Here is a 15,693-nt window from a genome sequence, read left to right as displayed (position 1 = left end):
CAATTCCTTCTCAACCATGGCTGAGATAACCCCAACTACAGTCTCGTTGTGGAAATACAAGAGACGACAAAGAACCGACGTGTTATGCGCCATAACATCAACAGCAAACACTGTGTGTAATCACATACACACACACACACACACACACACACACACACACAAGGGTGCGATTTGTGAAAAAACCAGAGGGGGGGATTATTTTTAAAAACATTTTAAAATGTTTCAAAATGAAGACGGACCCTGTGTATTTTGGTTGTTAGTTATTACGATGTAATGGTGAAAATACTTTGGGTGGGGGGGATCATTTTTATCCCCACCGAGGATAAAAATAATTCAGAAGAGGGTAGGACGTGTAAACCAGAGGGGGGGATAATCCCCACCATCCCCACCGGCAAATCGCACCCTGCACACACACACACACACACACACGGCGCTCGCACGGTCGTGTCTCATTGGCGGGCCAAATTCTCTTGGCGGGCCAGGGAGAGAAAGGGGAGGAGTTTAGATCCTTTATGAAGACATATGGGACCACATTCCAAATCAGCTCGCTTGAGCCTCCGTTTTCTGAAGGCGAGCAGAACACCTAGTGCTTGTTTTACACCGAACCCAAGTTTTAGCCACTGGGGGACCATAGGCAGGCTACGGGAACTCATATTTATGTTAGAAAACCTCACAAAGTGAGATTCTCATGCAATGGGACCTTTAACCAGTGAACACGTTGTGTTTTAGGCCTACTCGCCGAGTCAGTGCGCACACCAATAGTTTTGCGAGTTCACTTTACATCAACAGTGGCATCTGGGCTCCTAATATGAAACCTGGGTGCTTAGTGATGTGATATTAGGTAAAAAAGCAGCATTTATGTATCGAACACGCCATAAAACCTGGGTGAGGATTAATATGCTTTATAACTCAATGATACAGTCAGTGGGATAGGCTCTGGTATGGTTCAGTATCGCGATAAGAACCAACCAGACCTACCATTGGTCACATCTACCACATTGCATTATTTCATTTTGACACCAGGAGTCATTGTTAACTGCATTTAGAAAACTAACATCAGAAGATTAATGTTGATTTGGGGTATTTTTAGAATTGCCTGGGTGAGTTATTACGTTTGCAACGGGTTTATTTGTTTTCAGCTGTAGTTAGAATGGAGGGATTTTGTTTGAAACATAACCCATAACCCACATAACCCAATTCATTTTTTCTAGCGCACACCTCATTCAAGCCATTTCTTTAATATGACAAACCAACTGAAAAAGCCTCTTGATGGGAATGGGATCAACATTCTGAGACAATGCGGTCCTGCCATTAAAGATGTCCTAAAATACAAATATGAATGCAGCATAGATGTCCTTGGTATGGACCTTGCTATGGGCCAAGACTTTGCACAGTCCAGAAATCAACCTGTGGCTGCAGAGAAAAGGTTTTCCATCCTACTCAAAGGGACACAGGTGTCTGTGTGGAAGGCTGACCTCACCAGTTTCCACACAGAGGCTGTCGTCAATACTGCCAATAAGAATCTGCAACATTATGGTGGTCTTGCGCAGGCACTCTGTGCGGCGGGCGGCCCTGACATACAGAGTGACAGTGACAACTACATAAAGACGAATGGTGCTTTGATAACAGGAGATGCAGTTATCGGTAATCCAGGGAGTCTCCCATAACAGAAGATAATTCATGCTGTTGGCCCACGTCTATCAACTGGTCCTAATTGCTATGAAGTTCAACGGGCTGAACAGGATTTGAGGAAAACAGTGGAGAGCATCATCCGTACGGCTGAAGCTAACAAGTTCAGGTCTGTGGCCATTCCTGCTTTGAGTTCTGGACTGTTTAACTTCCCCGTGGGTAAATGTGCCGACATCATCGTGGACACGGTGAGAAAATATATTGAATGCGAATACCACAGAGGTAGTCTATGCGAAATCGCCCTGGTGAATAATGACGAGCCTGCTGTTAAAGAAATGGAAAGAGCCTGCCGTCAAGCATTTGTAAGCATGACTGCACCAGTCAGCCAAGCGGTCCGGAGCAAAACCAATACGAGTGGAGCCAAAATGTCCCAAACCCCTCAGACTGTTCATATCGGCAATGTCCGTCTGACCCTCAGGCAGGGTTACATTCAGGAACAGGAGGTGAGTATATATCTTTATTCATTTTCATTAAGTCTTAGGATGTATTTTTATATATTTTATATATTTACAGTGTGATTAATGAATTTCCTTAAACACTAATGCTAAAGGAACACTAATGATATACCTCATTATCCACTACGGTCTGTATGCGGGAAACGTAAGATCATTTTCATAATCTATCACTTCCCCTTTCCTTTATTGTCCTCCCCTCTCAGACCGACGTCATTGTGAACGCATCAGGAGATAATCTTTGTCTGTCAAATGGAGAAGTTTCCAAAGCCATCCTGAAGAAGGCTGACAGCAAAACGCAACAAGAAATTAACAAAGTATAAAAAAGCAAAGACATCCCTTCCCCTTGTGTTGGAGACAAACTCCTATGGTCTTGGTTGTAGACAGGTGTATCACACTTTGGTTCCTGTAAAAGGTGTGGACTGGACTGGAGAGGTAAGCAAATTATAATAACAATATATTTGTATTTGAACATTTTCCGTTACTCTGTTAAAGCCAAAAACCGAACAATGGAATTTAAATACTCACTTACACCTAGTTGGATAATACATTTTAATTTATCCTGAGAGTGCTTGGGAAATCTATATTTTGTGTGTATTTGTGTGTGCATGTCATGCTGTGTATGGTTTTGTGTGTGTGTATTTGCTTACATGTATTGTTGTGTGTGTGAATGTGTGTGTGTGAGGGAGAGTGCCTTGTTGTGTACATGGCATGCATGTGTGTCTGTATGTATGTGTGTGATTGTTTGTGTGCGTATATGTTGTGGGGCTAGAAGTCTGCATGTGTGTCTGTGTGTGTGAAAGAATAATATGTCCTCTCATAACCATTTGTCTACCTATTCTGATTCCCAGATCCTTAACAATGCAATACAAGCATGTTGAAGTCTGGCGAACGCTGAGAGACACAAGTCAATTGCCTTTCCAGCTATCGGCAGTGGCCATCTGGGCTTCACTAAACAGCTGGGCTTCACTAAACAGGAGGTGGCCCAGATTATGACAAAGGAAGTGGAAGACAGTGCCAAAAAGATGCCAACAAAGATGGAGGTTGACTTTGTCAAATATCTTCCTGAAAATGACAGATTCATGGTAACCATAAAGTCCTATTCTACGCCTAATAGTTTAGTTCTTTCAAAGACGTGCCGTCCTTCCATCCCACTCACATTGATCGTGTCAAATCTTTTATTGTTTAAATACAATTAGAATGTATCACTGTTGAACAACAAGACATCTGGACTGTTTTAGGGTGCTACCCGTACAACTTATATGTATGATATAGTGTATATAATAACTTTATGAAAAAAGTATGATATAAATATCTCTCCCCGTTAGGCCTTTGAAGCTAAAACAAGAGGGCTCCAGGGATAGAGCTCTCCCGGCTCTGATACTGGGCTATCACGGGGTGAGTGAAAGCCACATTAAAATCCTTCACATCATTACAAATATTTTAGAAATGTTACTTCAAGCTTGCTGTACTTTTTTTTTTTTTTTTTTGCGACGTACAGAAATGCCCAGAAAAGACAATTAATACTCTAAGTTAAGACATTTATATAGACGCAGAGTATGCTGTTGCAACCTGTTTAGCTTGTTTAATCTTTGTTTTTGGCATATTTCCAATGTAGATCTTGCCAGTTGATAACGCTGCTCTCATGGAGGTCTTTGAACTTAAGATAAAACAGCTGGGCTCATCGTCTCCCCCTCTGAGAATGTACCAACGCATACCTGCACAGTTTTGTTCCATGCTCAAGGACATCGGATTTCAGAGGGAATACGCACCACCTTATGGTATGTCAGTCAATAAATGTGAAGTTCATCAACATTTGACCTAGATGTTGTGCCGAGATAATGCTGAGTTGGGGGTAGGGGGCTGGGGGGGATGGTGTGTTCAATTCCCAGTCGAAAGGTCTGGAGTATGAACACAATGTACCCTGCTCCTTAATGGCATGTATCGTGAATTCACTTTCATCTTCACTCAAGACACTGTTGATAAAAGTACGCTAAAATAACAATAACAATAATGTTTTAATATTGAAAGAACATCTGTATGGGTTGTGGTGATTGACTGCAATGCCCCCTTCACGCCCAGATCCCAAGTACGGAGAGGGCATCTATTTTTCCGGCAGCGTGAGGGGTGCAGTGGACCTGTGGGGAGAGCAGAGCCATCAGGATGTGTATCAGTACTACGTTGAAGCCCAGGTGCTGACAGGAAAGTCCACCCCTGGTAAACGTGACCTTATCATGCCTCCTCCCGTTGGTGATGATCCACTGGTTCGCTACGACAGTTTATCGGGGGGAACCGATATCTCTGTGATTTTTAACGGTCACCAAACCCTGCCAGAGTGCATCATCATCTGCAAAGTTATGACTCCTTTTGAGTCTGTGTTTTTGTCTCGACAGTCAGGAGCAACCGCAGTATAGGTGCTACACCAATGTTCAATTAATTATGTACAGAAATTATATAAAAACGTTACATGCTCCATTTCATATTTGTTATAGCCTTATGATATAACAAGCATGTAATGCTCCCACTTTTTGAAAAGCTATCAGCTTCAAAGCTTCATGAAAAGAGTTTAAAAAATGCCAGCTGACTTCCCTTGGATGAGCTTTTAAGGAATTTTATTTTATTGGTCTTAGATATACTGTGACACTTTTACACAGGCAATGGTCTTAATACAAAAAATATTTTAAGTATGTATGTTTTCATTAATTACTTTTACAATAACATAATAACAAGAAACAATGAATAGGTATTGGTGATTTCTATCAAAATACAGAATTCAACCTTAACATAATCAAATAAAACTATTTCAGTATATACATTGTACACTGTATATGAAAGCCTAATTAAATACTTTGATAAATGCTGTTCCCAGTATAAAGTTTAATGCAAAACTGAATTGTACCAATTCTGTATACAGGTTAGTCATATTATACAACATTCAGTTTCAGACAAAAGTAATTTTATTAGACGAGGCATTCCATCAGTGCTAATAGAGTATAGCATTGCTCCACTATTGAGTTCTCTAACAGCCGTTCATAAGCCTATAATTAAAACCCTAAGATGTTAACTCAATCACCTGGTATTTGAAATATCTAGAATGATTTGATTTGTAATCTGTTAATGTTTATGTGTCGCTCGGCAACCAGGCCAGTCCCAGTTGTGGAGATATTTGTGTTGGGGGAAACAAATAAATGATTAAACAAAGAAATCTGAATCTGTTGTTGCTTATTAATGTTAACCAATAAATGGAGCTTGTAGAACTGTTAAGATTGCGCTTGATATTCAGTATAAAAGCACTTGTAGCAATAACAATATTGATTGATTGCATTTATATAGGGCTTTTTAAGGAACCCAAAGCGCTTTACAGTGTGAGTATGTGTGTGTATGTGTGGTGGGGGTATGGCTACTCATTATTGCAGCCACACCCAACCTAGGTGGCTTTGCTGGGTTCCTCCAAAACCCTGACACAGGTAGAGGTTGTAGAAAACCGGTTATTGTATAGTTGGAAGGTTTGTTGCATGCAGATCAGGGGTTGAATACTGCCATGCCAGAGCCCTCCCTCGACTGTATGGTGATGGCTGTTTTACCCTGTTTGTCCTGATAGGTGACCGCAGGTGTGCAGCCTCGCCCAGTCCAAGTCCAAACCACCTGACTTGGGCCAGGTGAGGCTGCTTATATCAGCCATCAACCACACAAACACAAACACATCTTATATAGTCTTAAATTGCTTTAAGACTTAGAAGAGTTCAATATAGGATTTTGGGCCGAGTGAAAGTACCACATCCCCCGTTAAATTAAGGATGGCTGCCTAGACCATGCAATGATTTAGCTAAATGAAGCAAGAGAATCCTACTCGAGTGATGGTGTATCAATTTTAATAAAACATCTGAAAGATTGTACTCAATATAGGCTTTACAAATAAGTAACCACATCAAACACAAAGATAAATATTTACAGATTGTATATAAACATGAGACATTTTTTTCAATAAATAAGACTTAAATTAAAGGATACATATATAATCTCTATTGACATTATATTTCTCCTATGTCTCCCGACTCCTGATAAAAACACGAGGACGATCCTGTCGTCCTCAAGTCAACATTCAATCTATCTGAGGGGTGACACTTTGAAAATACATTTTTCAAGAGCGTATGCTGTAACGTTTGACACATTTGCAGTGACAAACATACAGCAGGATAGACAAAATCATAGACTAGTACATTATTGAGATACGAGCCAGCTGCATCCATCTTGAAAACCACAACAATACAATGTGACCGTCTGGCCGGATAATAAAGCAGTTCTCCTTGCATGACCGGAAATAAATGGGTTATGTACGTATGCCGTATTTTCAGATGGACTGAGAACAATAATAATATGATAAGACCTAACTTATGCAAAACTGTCTGCCCCCCTTAATTTCCTCAACTGGGGAATTACAAATAAGGTGTCCAACCGTATGCTGGTATTCACTTTGCAGTAAAAGCTACCACAGACAAAGACCATTTTGACCTCTTAAAGGCTGACTCCCAATGTCTTAGAAATGTTCGCCCTTACATTGAGTTACATAAATACACATCTAGATCTCTCACACACACACACACACACACACACACACACAGGTTGGAGGAGCTACTCCATGCACTCTGGGATCTCCGTGGTGTCCACCAGCAGTGTGTGGATGATGCCATCCCGCCTCTTGCCGCTGCTCACTGCCTTGATGCAGCAGTCGTGGTTTCCCAGTGTGAAGTGGGTCTCTGTTCCGTCTTCCACAAACTCCCCCTGTGCACACACCGAGAGTGACCAGAGTTCAATTTACTTTGGTTTGACGCATGCTCTGGTTCAAATCATTGCTTAACAAACGCAGGATTTCTTAAACCACAAATTGACTCCTTATCTCTTGGGAATATATGGTATCTCATCATGAGCCTGCGTTCAGAATTCTTTAGGCAAATGCTGAGCATGCCAGGTACTATAAACATTTGAATGTAGACCTGCTCACCAGTTTCATATGTACCCATGTACTTGATTATATACAGAATACATCAGGTTCTTGGATAAATACTATGGGTCCAACGACTTGAAATTTCTTGGCTGGTACAAATATTTCCATTCTATACGTCTCTACTGATTATTTATTTTCATCATGATGTCATCAAAAGCAAGCATCTATAAACAGGTTTGAGGAGTTAAATGAATGGCATTCAGAAAGTGACTAGTATTTTTCTAGCCATCTACGGCTATGACACGTTGGCCAATACATCAGTAAATCCCTAAGAAGTCTGATGTAAACATGCATACCGCAGTCTCCATCTTCTGTCCGTTACACCAAATATCCATGGTGTCTTTTTCTGGTGGAAGAGATATGAGAGACACTGAGAAAGAGACACGAGTGCTGCCAGTTATAATTAATTAATAAATATTTTGCTGTGACAAAGATAACTCTCAATAAAGAGCACCACCCCTGAATCAGAACATTTACTTTGACATTCACACATGTATGCCAGCAGTATGCAGATCCTTATTACTGCTATAAACTGCTATTTATTAAGCAGACACTTCTTTCTTAAGTGCCTTAAGCCCCAAACATGCATGAAGTGCCTACGGTGACTTCAGATACATGCCGTTGTGCCTTAAGGATTAAGGAGCAGGTACGAGCACCTTGCACAAGAATGCCTACAGTTTGTCTGTGGTCGTTGGGGATCAAACCCAGTATCTTTTGGCAGGGAGTTTGGCCCCCCTAGCCACTTAACTATCCGATTCAAAGTACAGACTTAATACACGGCTGTGTTGTAGTATAGGAGGGATCAGGGAACAGGCCAAGCCCCTATCTAGGTAGGACCTGTTGCTAAGCTACACGGGTAACAAATCCATATTACCTGCTTCAATATGTTGATTATATGATTCTCATGGACATTGTAACAACCACGATAACCTCCAATGATCTTAATAGGTGCACAGCTACTGTGAGACAAGGGATTATCCTGTTTAATAGTGAGCGGAGGTGGATAAAGGATCCTAAGCAGCTAATGGGTTTAGCTTCAACTCTGACATAACAACTGTGGGAGGGACACTATGCAAAAGTTTGAATCAGAATGCTTTCGGGAAGGAAACCAATGTGTGTGTTTTACATTAATAGTGGATACAGGATGGAGATAACTCTTCTCTTACCCAGGACAACTCTACAGTCTGTGCCGTCCAGGTTGAGCACCCAGGTGCTGGTGACCTTGGAGCGGTTCTCCATGTACTTCTTCAGGCTCTTGCCGTTGATCTCCAAGGTGTACTCGTAGGCGAAGCCGCTCACGGCATCGATGTTGATGGTCGCTTTGGTGTCCGAGCCGCCCACACAGAATGTCTCCTTCCCCACCAGCTTGAACATCCAGTCTCTCCGAAGGATTTCCTGTAGAAAAAAATAAACAATAGAATACAAATGTTTACTATGGAAATCACGATGCATGCAACCAACATGCATGCATTGGCTCATAACAAGAATATTGGACTTGATTCAAGTACCTTCCATCAATGCAGATGACCCTCTTCCCCATGCTTACTATGGAAATCACAATGCATGCAACATGCATGCATTGGCTCATAACAAGTCTATTGGAATCGATTCAAGTACCTTTCCATCAATGCAGATGACCCTCTTCCCCGTGGTGGTGCCATGTTCAAACTCAATGCGATGGACTCCATCGCTCAGGGCTACTTCCCACACTCCGACCAGGTCGTTCGACATCCCGAACGCTCCTCAGTGACTGCCCGAAGAACTACGGAAAAGTGCGACATTTATTTCGGACCACCGGCGGGTATGTTTCGCAGACCTCAACTAGGCTGTAGAGACTTTAATCTATGGACCGTGAGCCAGCCATATGACGGTCTACAATCCACCCACCATAAATTAAACACACGATAAACACATGGTACAGCGAAGAGAGACGATACTAAAGATAATCAATCCGTGTTGCCAGATTGGGCGGGAGATCTGGCCCAATCTGGCAACGCTGTCAGTCATCAGAAGTAAATCTCGCGTTGCCTGCATGAGATATATTACATATTCCGGTTGATAGACCATTTCCAAAGTAATGGTGCAGCTATAGCAACGTTGAAAGTCTTTCGACTCGTTCTACTGACAAGTCAAATACATCAGACTCGACAGTGGCCATAAATAGAAGAGCGGTGCACAATATCTCTATGTTATTCACAATACTAATTCAATCAAACGTACAGTTGCTATCATGTTATATTGAACTCCCTATAGACCAATGAAGTAAAAACTGTACACGTCTATTTGGTACACTTCTATAGTGGATTTGTTATAGTGGATGCTATAGTGCTATAGTGGATTAGCTAAGTAAGCATTGTGTCTGTAAACTGTCACTTTATGGTGCAGTATATATGATGTGATGTGAAGGCTTTTACTTTGATGTAAAAGCAACGGAGATGACACTCCTGGGTTTGCTTGACGTTGTTAGCTACCAGTGATGCCAGATTGGGCCAGATTAGGCGGTATATCTGGCCCAATCTGGCAACACTGTTAGGGACTCGTTTTGGATAAGGTTACTTAACACATTTTCAATCACGCCTCGCTAACTATCTATGGGCACATTTGTCAATTGTTTTAGCAAGCAGGAATACCTCAATATTTCTCAAGGTATCTTACCGGGTTAGTTAAACAGTATCGCAGCAGAGCTGTTTGTTGTCCAGAGCTTCAACAAGCTTGCCGTGGCTTCCTGGTTACTATAGCAACCTCTTGTGGGCCATACTTTAAACTGCGCCGCCCCCAAACCGACCCCAACCGACGTAAAATCTCTTGAGAGACACTGTCAAATACGCTATTTTGGTTTTATATTGTTGTCTTAGGTTCATGATATGTATGTCAATTATATATTTGTTTGTGTTTATATTATAAGGCATTAGTAGAACAAGACATTCAATAAATACAATCCATGCACTTTTTTTTTTAAATGTCATTTTAAAACGTATTACTTGTTAATGTTATGTTGGGCTTTAGGGCCACCAACTGGGATAATATGTGTATGTATAAGAAATGTAAATATTATATATATATATATATATATATATATATATATATATATATATATATATATGTGTGTGTGTGTGTGTGTGTGTGTGTGTGTGTGTGTGTGTGTGTGTGTGTGTGTGTGTGTGTGTGTGTGTGTGTGTGTGTGTGTGTGTGTGTATTTAGCTCTATAGTGAGCTACGTACACTTTTTTAGCTGGATAGATGTCGATGTTATTAAAAGACAAAGTACAATAAAACAGTTATGACCACGAGAGGGCAGTGAAAGAATGGGACATTCTGCTCCCCCAGAATGATAGAGAAGACACTCTATTGCTCTGTGCTCCCCGATACCGTCAAATGATGTCAGTGTGGCAGACAGCAAAATAATATAGGCTACTATTACAATTGTTTTTTATTGTCACAAAATATACAAAAGAAAATGGTTGATAAACAAAATTGTTTCTGCTTTAATTAACAAATAACCCTATCATTGACATATCATTCTGCATCACATAAAGGACCAAACTATATACATATCAAACTTGCCAAGCTATTTTCCAATAAAGGTAGACTCAGTGTCCTAAAATACATTATTTGATGATGATTATTCAATCATGTCAATTGATCTTAATAGTTTTGAAGGAAATTATTTCATATATCATTATCCATTTCCGTCTTAAAGCAAATAGCCTTGAGTCATTCTTTATGTATGCTTTTCATTAAAAAAACACATTCCCTGACACGCGCTTAAGGTGCTGCAATAGAAACAAAGAAGGAAACAAAGCGAAGACAGGCAGGCTTGTATTAGTGCCTAAAGTCTATCCGTCTGTCTCCTTTTCTCAAAGATCTATATAAAAAAGACATGGATACATGTTAGCGTGCTGCAGGGGTAAAAAGCTATTATGTCTGTGCACGGTGGTCGGGGTAATACACCTGGTATTACCATAAACCTAATCGATCTATTAAAAATGTGCATAGACGATAATCCCATTCACCAAATTGACTAGAATAAGGACTATTGGCCAAGAAAAAGGTACCATGAAAGGTACAGATACTCTTTGTCCTTAAATTAGTTTAGGGTAGGCAGTTATGCAGTTATGTTTAATTTGTGGTAGGGCAACTATACCAAGAATATGTATTGTTATATTTTGTAGAATGGTTGTGCTAACAATACAAGATGGAGTTCAGAAAAATAAACAGATTACATATACATTTGGTTTTTGATGCTTAAAAGAGGTTCAAACCGATTTGTACTGGACTCAGTCATACTCATACTCATCAATGTTGTAATGAATTTTGTTTTAAAAAATCTGGTTTGCAAATCCCATCATCTCCTGTCCCTAAAGGTGTTCTCGTCAGGCAGCCAGTTCAGTTCCAGACTGCAGCACTGCCTGTTACCACCACCTCTAACCACACAAGAATCATCACAGAACACAGAACATTATCAGGGACGATCTGATCAGAAAAAAAAACAATGCCTCACAGACACAGAGTAGCCCGCTGTGAACCCACGCTCTCACGCCAGATAACGTGCCGAAGGCGGCTGTGATAATGAATCATCATTGGAAGCTTGGGATCAACACAAGACTTTGTTCGAGCCTTCATCGGGAAAACATTACAGAGGGCTAGCAAAAAGTCAACGATCTAGCAAACATGTGTTTTTCTTTACGTCTGCACACTCGTACGTGCAGCACCTGCATCGAATGATGTGGTCGTTCGGTCACTTCTCATTGGGAATTAACAAGTGTCTTCGTTGCGCACAGGGGACCATCGACATAGTTATCCGTATGAAAGACAGGAAGAACAAAGATACACACACTCGAAAATACACACAACTAGGCACACATGCACATGCACACAGACATGAGTTAATGCACAAACACACATGCATACACCTTCAAAACACATGGATACACACACACCGCACACACACACACACACACACACACACACACACACACACACACACACACACACACACACACACACACACACACACACACACACACACACACACACACACACACAGGCCCGGGCTCAGCTGTGGTAATGATCTGTTGAACAGACGTGTTGTTGGCTGTAGAAAGTGTTTGTGAGAACAGTTTTAAGACAGGGTCTCTCTCTTTCTCTCTCTCGCAGGATAAAATCTGGAACCAAAAGCCAGGGCGGAGGGGAGGAGAGAGAGAGAGAGGGAGGGCGTGTTTAAAAAGAGCTAAATTATAGTTAAAGAGAGCGCATATGTGTATATTCTATAAATGTGGAAGAGAAACAGAGAGAGAGACTAAGGGATTGAGGGAAAGAGGTCTGGCAGTCGATATTGTGTGGTGAACTGATTTTTTGGACGATTTCGCCAACGCCTCTCCAAATACTGAAAGTGAAGTCCTCAAGCCTTAGAGCGCACAGGATAGTTTTGAAATGTCCTGCTCTGTTCTACAGCTAACAGCACTAAAGACCAGAGAAAACCTTCATCTCCCTTTGCTAAATCTGGCCTTCACTAACCTCAACGAAGGATTCTTGCTTCCTCTTTAGTTTTTACCAGAGTGAGGAAAGAGAGGGATTTATAACCCCTACCCCTGGCCTCTTGGTCGCAGGCCGTCCATTTCAACCTGTTTCATAACAGCATGTTTCATTATTATTATTCCCTTTTTTTTCATCTGACGACCATCTGCTGTCTGTTAGCCCAGGCCTGACAGCTGGGACAACTACAGCAAGGCAGCAGGGAGGTGGGGTGTCTGTAAGCACAGCGCCTACTGGGCCTCTACACTGGTCCCATACTGGAGACATACCACAGCAGGCACAGAGGTCCTCCGTGGCCTCTGACTCTCATGTCGTCAGGACAGGCTTTTTTGGTGAACAGCACCAGAGACGGAACACGCTGTAAACACGTGGTTCCCAACCTCTACTGGCCCGATCTTTAGGTTGAAATGATTTCTTTTAGTTCTTACATTTTTCTTGCATCTGCTTCTACACAATTACTCTTCAACCCAATCGACTTCTTAACATCATCAGTTTCTGTGACCAATATCCTAAGTGTTTGGTAGTAGTTTTGTTATTGCCCAAATCATTTGTCTATTCTTATATACAGGACCATTAAATCAAAATGACGTTTCACTGATCAAAAAGGAACTACCAAATATCCGTAGCTTACTGTCAGCAATACCCGCAACCCCATATGCACAACAGGCTACACGGTTAATCTCAGCGATGATGTCATCTGTCACTGCCTCCATACTTTCAACACTAATCCAGTGGTATCATTACTCTTGACAACCTACTTATCTATATAAGATCTATATACACACAATGATGACTTGATGGTCAGACGTGTGCACCAGAACACTAATTAGAGCAGGTAGGATGTCAAGACGTTATTTTACAACCCGATTGGGGACGCTCGAGTTGAGGATCAGGAAACCAAACATTTCAGTTGGCCGCCGTCCGCGATCCACAGTCAGGATCACCCTGTTCTATTCCAAGAGCACCTTTTTCAAGGGAAATGTAAGTATGGCCGCCGCCGATGACGTTGATGAATAGTCAATGCTACTCTAGCCAGTTAAAAAAAGGGTCTGAATTAAATAAATTAGATAACCTCAATACTTGTAGCCATATATCAATGCTATTCACCCCACTAGGGAGGATAAAGGAATATATTTCCATGGCAACACGTTGCCAAGATAACAATGTAACTATACAGAGGCATGAGAACATATTGTTTACTTTTTGGATTGTTTAAACTCTCTCTCACTCTCTCTCTCTGACTTCATTGTGATATTAGGAATATTGTGTATACACATGCCGGCAGAAATGTTTGTATTAAAAAGAGCAGATACATGTAAACAACTTATCCAGCATAGCCACGAAATGCATGCAGGTCATTGGAACGTTATGTTCAGAAATGTTCTGGAATTTAAACTATCCCTCCCTGTCTCTTCTCTCTCTCTGTCTCTCTCTGTCTCTCTCTCTCTCTCTAGCAGGAACACCTGGTATGAAACCATTGTGACGTGTATTTAACTTAACAATGCAGACATTGGCCATGCTCTGGTTAAAAAGCAGAATAACTTCAATGTTGTCCTTTGTTCAGTTTTTAAGGACAACACAGTGTTAGAACAATCGTGTAAAAAGTGCCAATTCAACAATCTCTCTCTCAAAAATAAATAAATGCCTGAGAATTAAATTGAGCTTTTTTTCCACAAACGACACACTTTGCCGGCCAGCCAATATAATCCAACTCTTTCCCTCCACTGCACCCAATAATAAAGAATTACACATTCCAAACAGTTAAGCGTTTCCTTTGCAAAGATTCAGTTATAGCGGGTGAACGGCGCGCCTGGCAGTGGCGCTCGTCTGCATCTACCCACCTCATAAAAGCCCCCACATCATACCGGTCACCGAGCACCCCCGCCTGCCGTCAGTAGACAAAGGTGAGGACCCACTCGCCGTCGGGGTCTCTGACCTGGTCACGTGACCCTGTGCTGTCCCAAGGGGTCAGGTTGGCGGGGGGCTGCAGCAGGAGAGCCAGAGGCAGATGGGGGAACTGCGTCGCCAGGGAGGACAGCGACTGCCCCGTCACACTGTACGCCTTGAGGGCCGACAGCCCGTTAAGCAGCGCTACGTCCAGGAAGGTAAGGCGGAGGGGGGAGAGGACACCCCTACCCGCCCCCTCCTCCTCCTCCTCCTCCAACTCCTCCATCGAAGACGGCGATGACAACACCCGGGCAGCTGGCATGGCTATGGACAGTTCCTGGTCGGGGTAGGGCGACCCCTGGACACTGCTGTGGATCCTCAGGGTGAGGAGGCCCAGCAGAGCCAGGTGCTGGGAGTTCAGGAGCTTTCCTCCGCAGGAGACCAGCTGCAGGTGGCTGACCCGGCTCCCGTTGAGCAAGTCCTGGAGGAGCCCCGTGTCCCTCAGCCACACCGTCACCAGAACGCTGGGCTCGCTCGGGCCAGCAGGGGGCAGCGCTGTGGGTGAGACACTGCGGCAGCTGCACTGAAGTTCAGCCAGAGTTTCATTGCAATGGAGCACCAGCGCCGGGCAGCTGCAGTAGCGGAGGCCGCCACCGGGGGCGCTGTCCTGAAAGAACAGCATATTTTTGTTGTTGTTGTTGCTGATGATAGCCGGCTCGGTGGCGACGGCAGAGACAGGGGTGACAGCCGCTGAAGTGGGGGTGGACTCTGTGGTCCAGGCGATGCGGGACGGCAGGAAGGACAGGCACAGAAACCACGGTAACAGGGCGGAGGAGATCTTGTTCAAAGACATCTCCCTGGCAACCGAGCTGACTACATCTTCACGGAGGGCAGCCACTGGAGACGGTGAATACTACCTGTGACGACCCAATGAGAAGCAGGATTTAAGAAAATCATTGCGGTGACAGAAAGCCTTTTACACAGCCCCTAATAGAAGACTATCTTTTTAAATACATCCATCCTTTTCCTTTTTCCTTTTTAAAACATTCTTGGTAGACAAAATAAAACAAATACCAAAAAAACCTCAATGAGAACTTCTAAATGATACTTTCAATACGATTTCAAT

The 15,693-nt window shown here is 42.5% G+C and overlaps 3 protein-coding genes across 4 annotated transcripts in view; 1 reads left to right on the top strand and 2 right to left on the bottom strand.

Annotated features, from left to right (window-relative positions):
* The first annotated feature begins 3,009 nt into the window (after positions 1 to 3,009).
* On the top strand, positions 3,010 to 5,313 carry LOC307072745 (protein mono-ADP-ribosyltransferase PARP9-like). Its single transcript, XM_079732193.1, has 4 exons — positions 3,010 to 3,226; positions 3,470 to 3,539; positions 3,760 to 3,922; positions 4,224 to 5,313. The coding sequence occupies exons 1-4, from the start codon at positions 3,213 to 3,215 to the stop codon at positions 4,553 to 4,555; spliced, it is 579 nt and encodes a 192-aa protein (XP_079588319.1). The 5' UTR covers positions 3,010 to 3,212; the 3' UTR covers positions 4,556 to 5,313.
* Positions 5,314 to 6,197: 884 nt separating this feature from the next.
* Positions 6,198 to 9,866, bottom strand: faima (Fas apoptotic inhibitory molecule a). 2 transcript variants are annotated; one of them, XM_079733377.1, is made up of 5 exons: positions 9,802 to 9,866; positions 8,764 to 8,908; positions 8,313 to 8,541; positions 7,443 to 7,516; positions 6,198 to 6,923 (listed from the first exon to the last, which is right to left on the bottom strand). In XM_079733377.1, the coding sequence occupies exons 2-5, from the start codon at positions 8,875 to 8,877 to the stop codon at positions 6,774 to 6,776; spliced, it is 567 nt and encodes a 188-aa protein (XP_079589503.1). In that variant the 5' UTR covers positions 8,878 to 8,908; positions 9,802 to 9,866; the 3' UTR covers positions 6,198 to 6,773. The 2 variants fall into 2 exon arrangements, with proteins under 2 accessions (XP_079589503.1, XP_079589504.1); XM_079733378.1 differs by lacking the exon at positions 9,802 to 9,866 and having other exon boundaries at positions 7,443 to 7,492; positions 8,764 to 9,009.
* Positions 9,867 to 10,613: 747 nt separating this feature from the next.
* LOC307073663 (exosomal polycystin-1-interacting protein-like) overlaps positions 10,614 to 15,693 on the bottom strand; it is an 11,917-nt gene continuing 6,837 nt past the window's right edge. Inside the window, exon 2 of the mRNA XM_079733567.1 lies at positions 10,614 to 15,484. Within this exon, the coding sequence (XP_079589693.1) occupies positions 14,572 to 15,420 (849 nt within the window). The 5' untranslated portion in view covers positions 15,421 to 15,484 and the 3' untranslated portion in view covers positions 10,614 to 14,571. The remainder of the gene's footprint in view (positions 15,485 to 15,693) is intronic.

Source organism: Pollachius pollachius (genome assembly GCF_949987615.1).
Source record: "Pollachius pollachius genome assembly, chromosome: 3".
In the NCBI taxonomy this organism is placed as follows: domain Eukaryota; kingdom Metazoa; phylum Chordata; class Actinopteri; order Gadiformes; family Gadidae; genus Pollachius; species Pollachius pollachius.
This window is presented reverse-complemented; position numbering and strand designations above follow the sequence as displayed.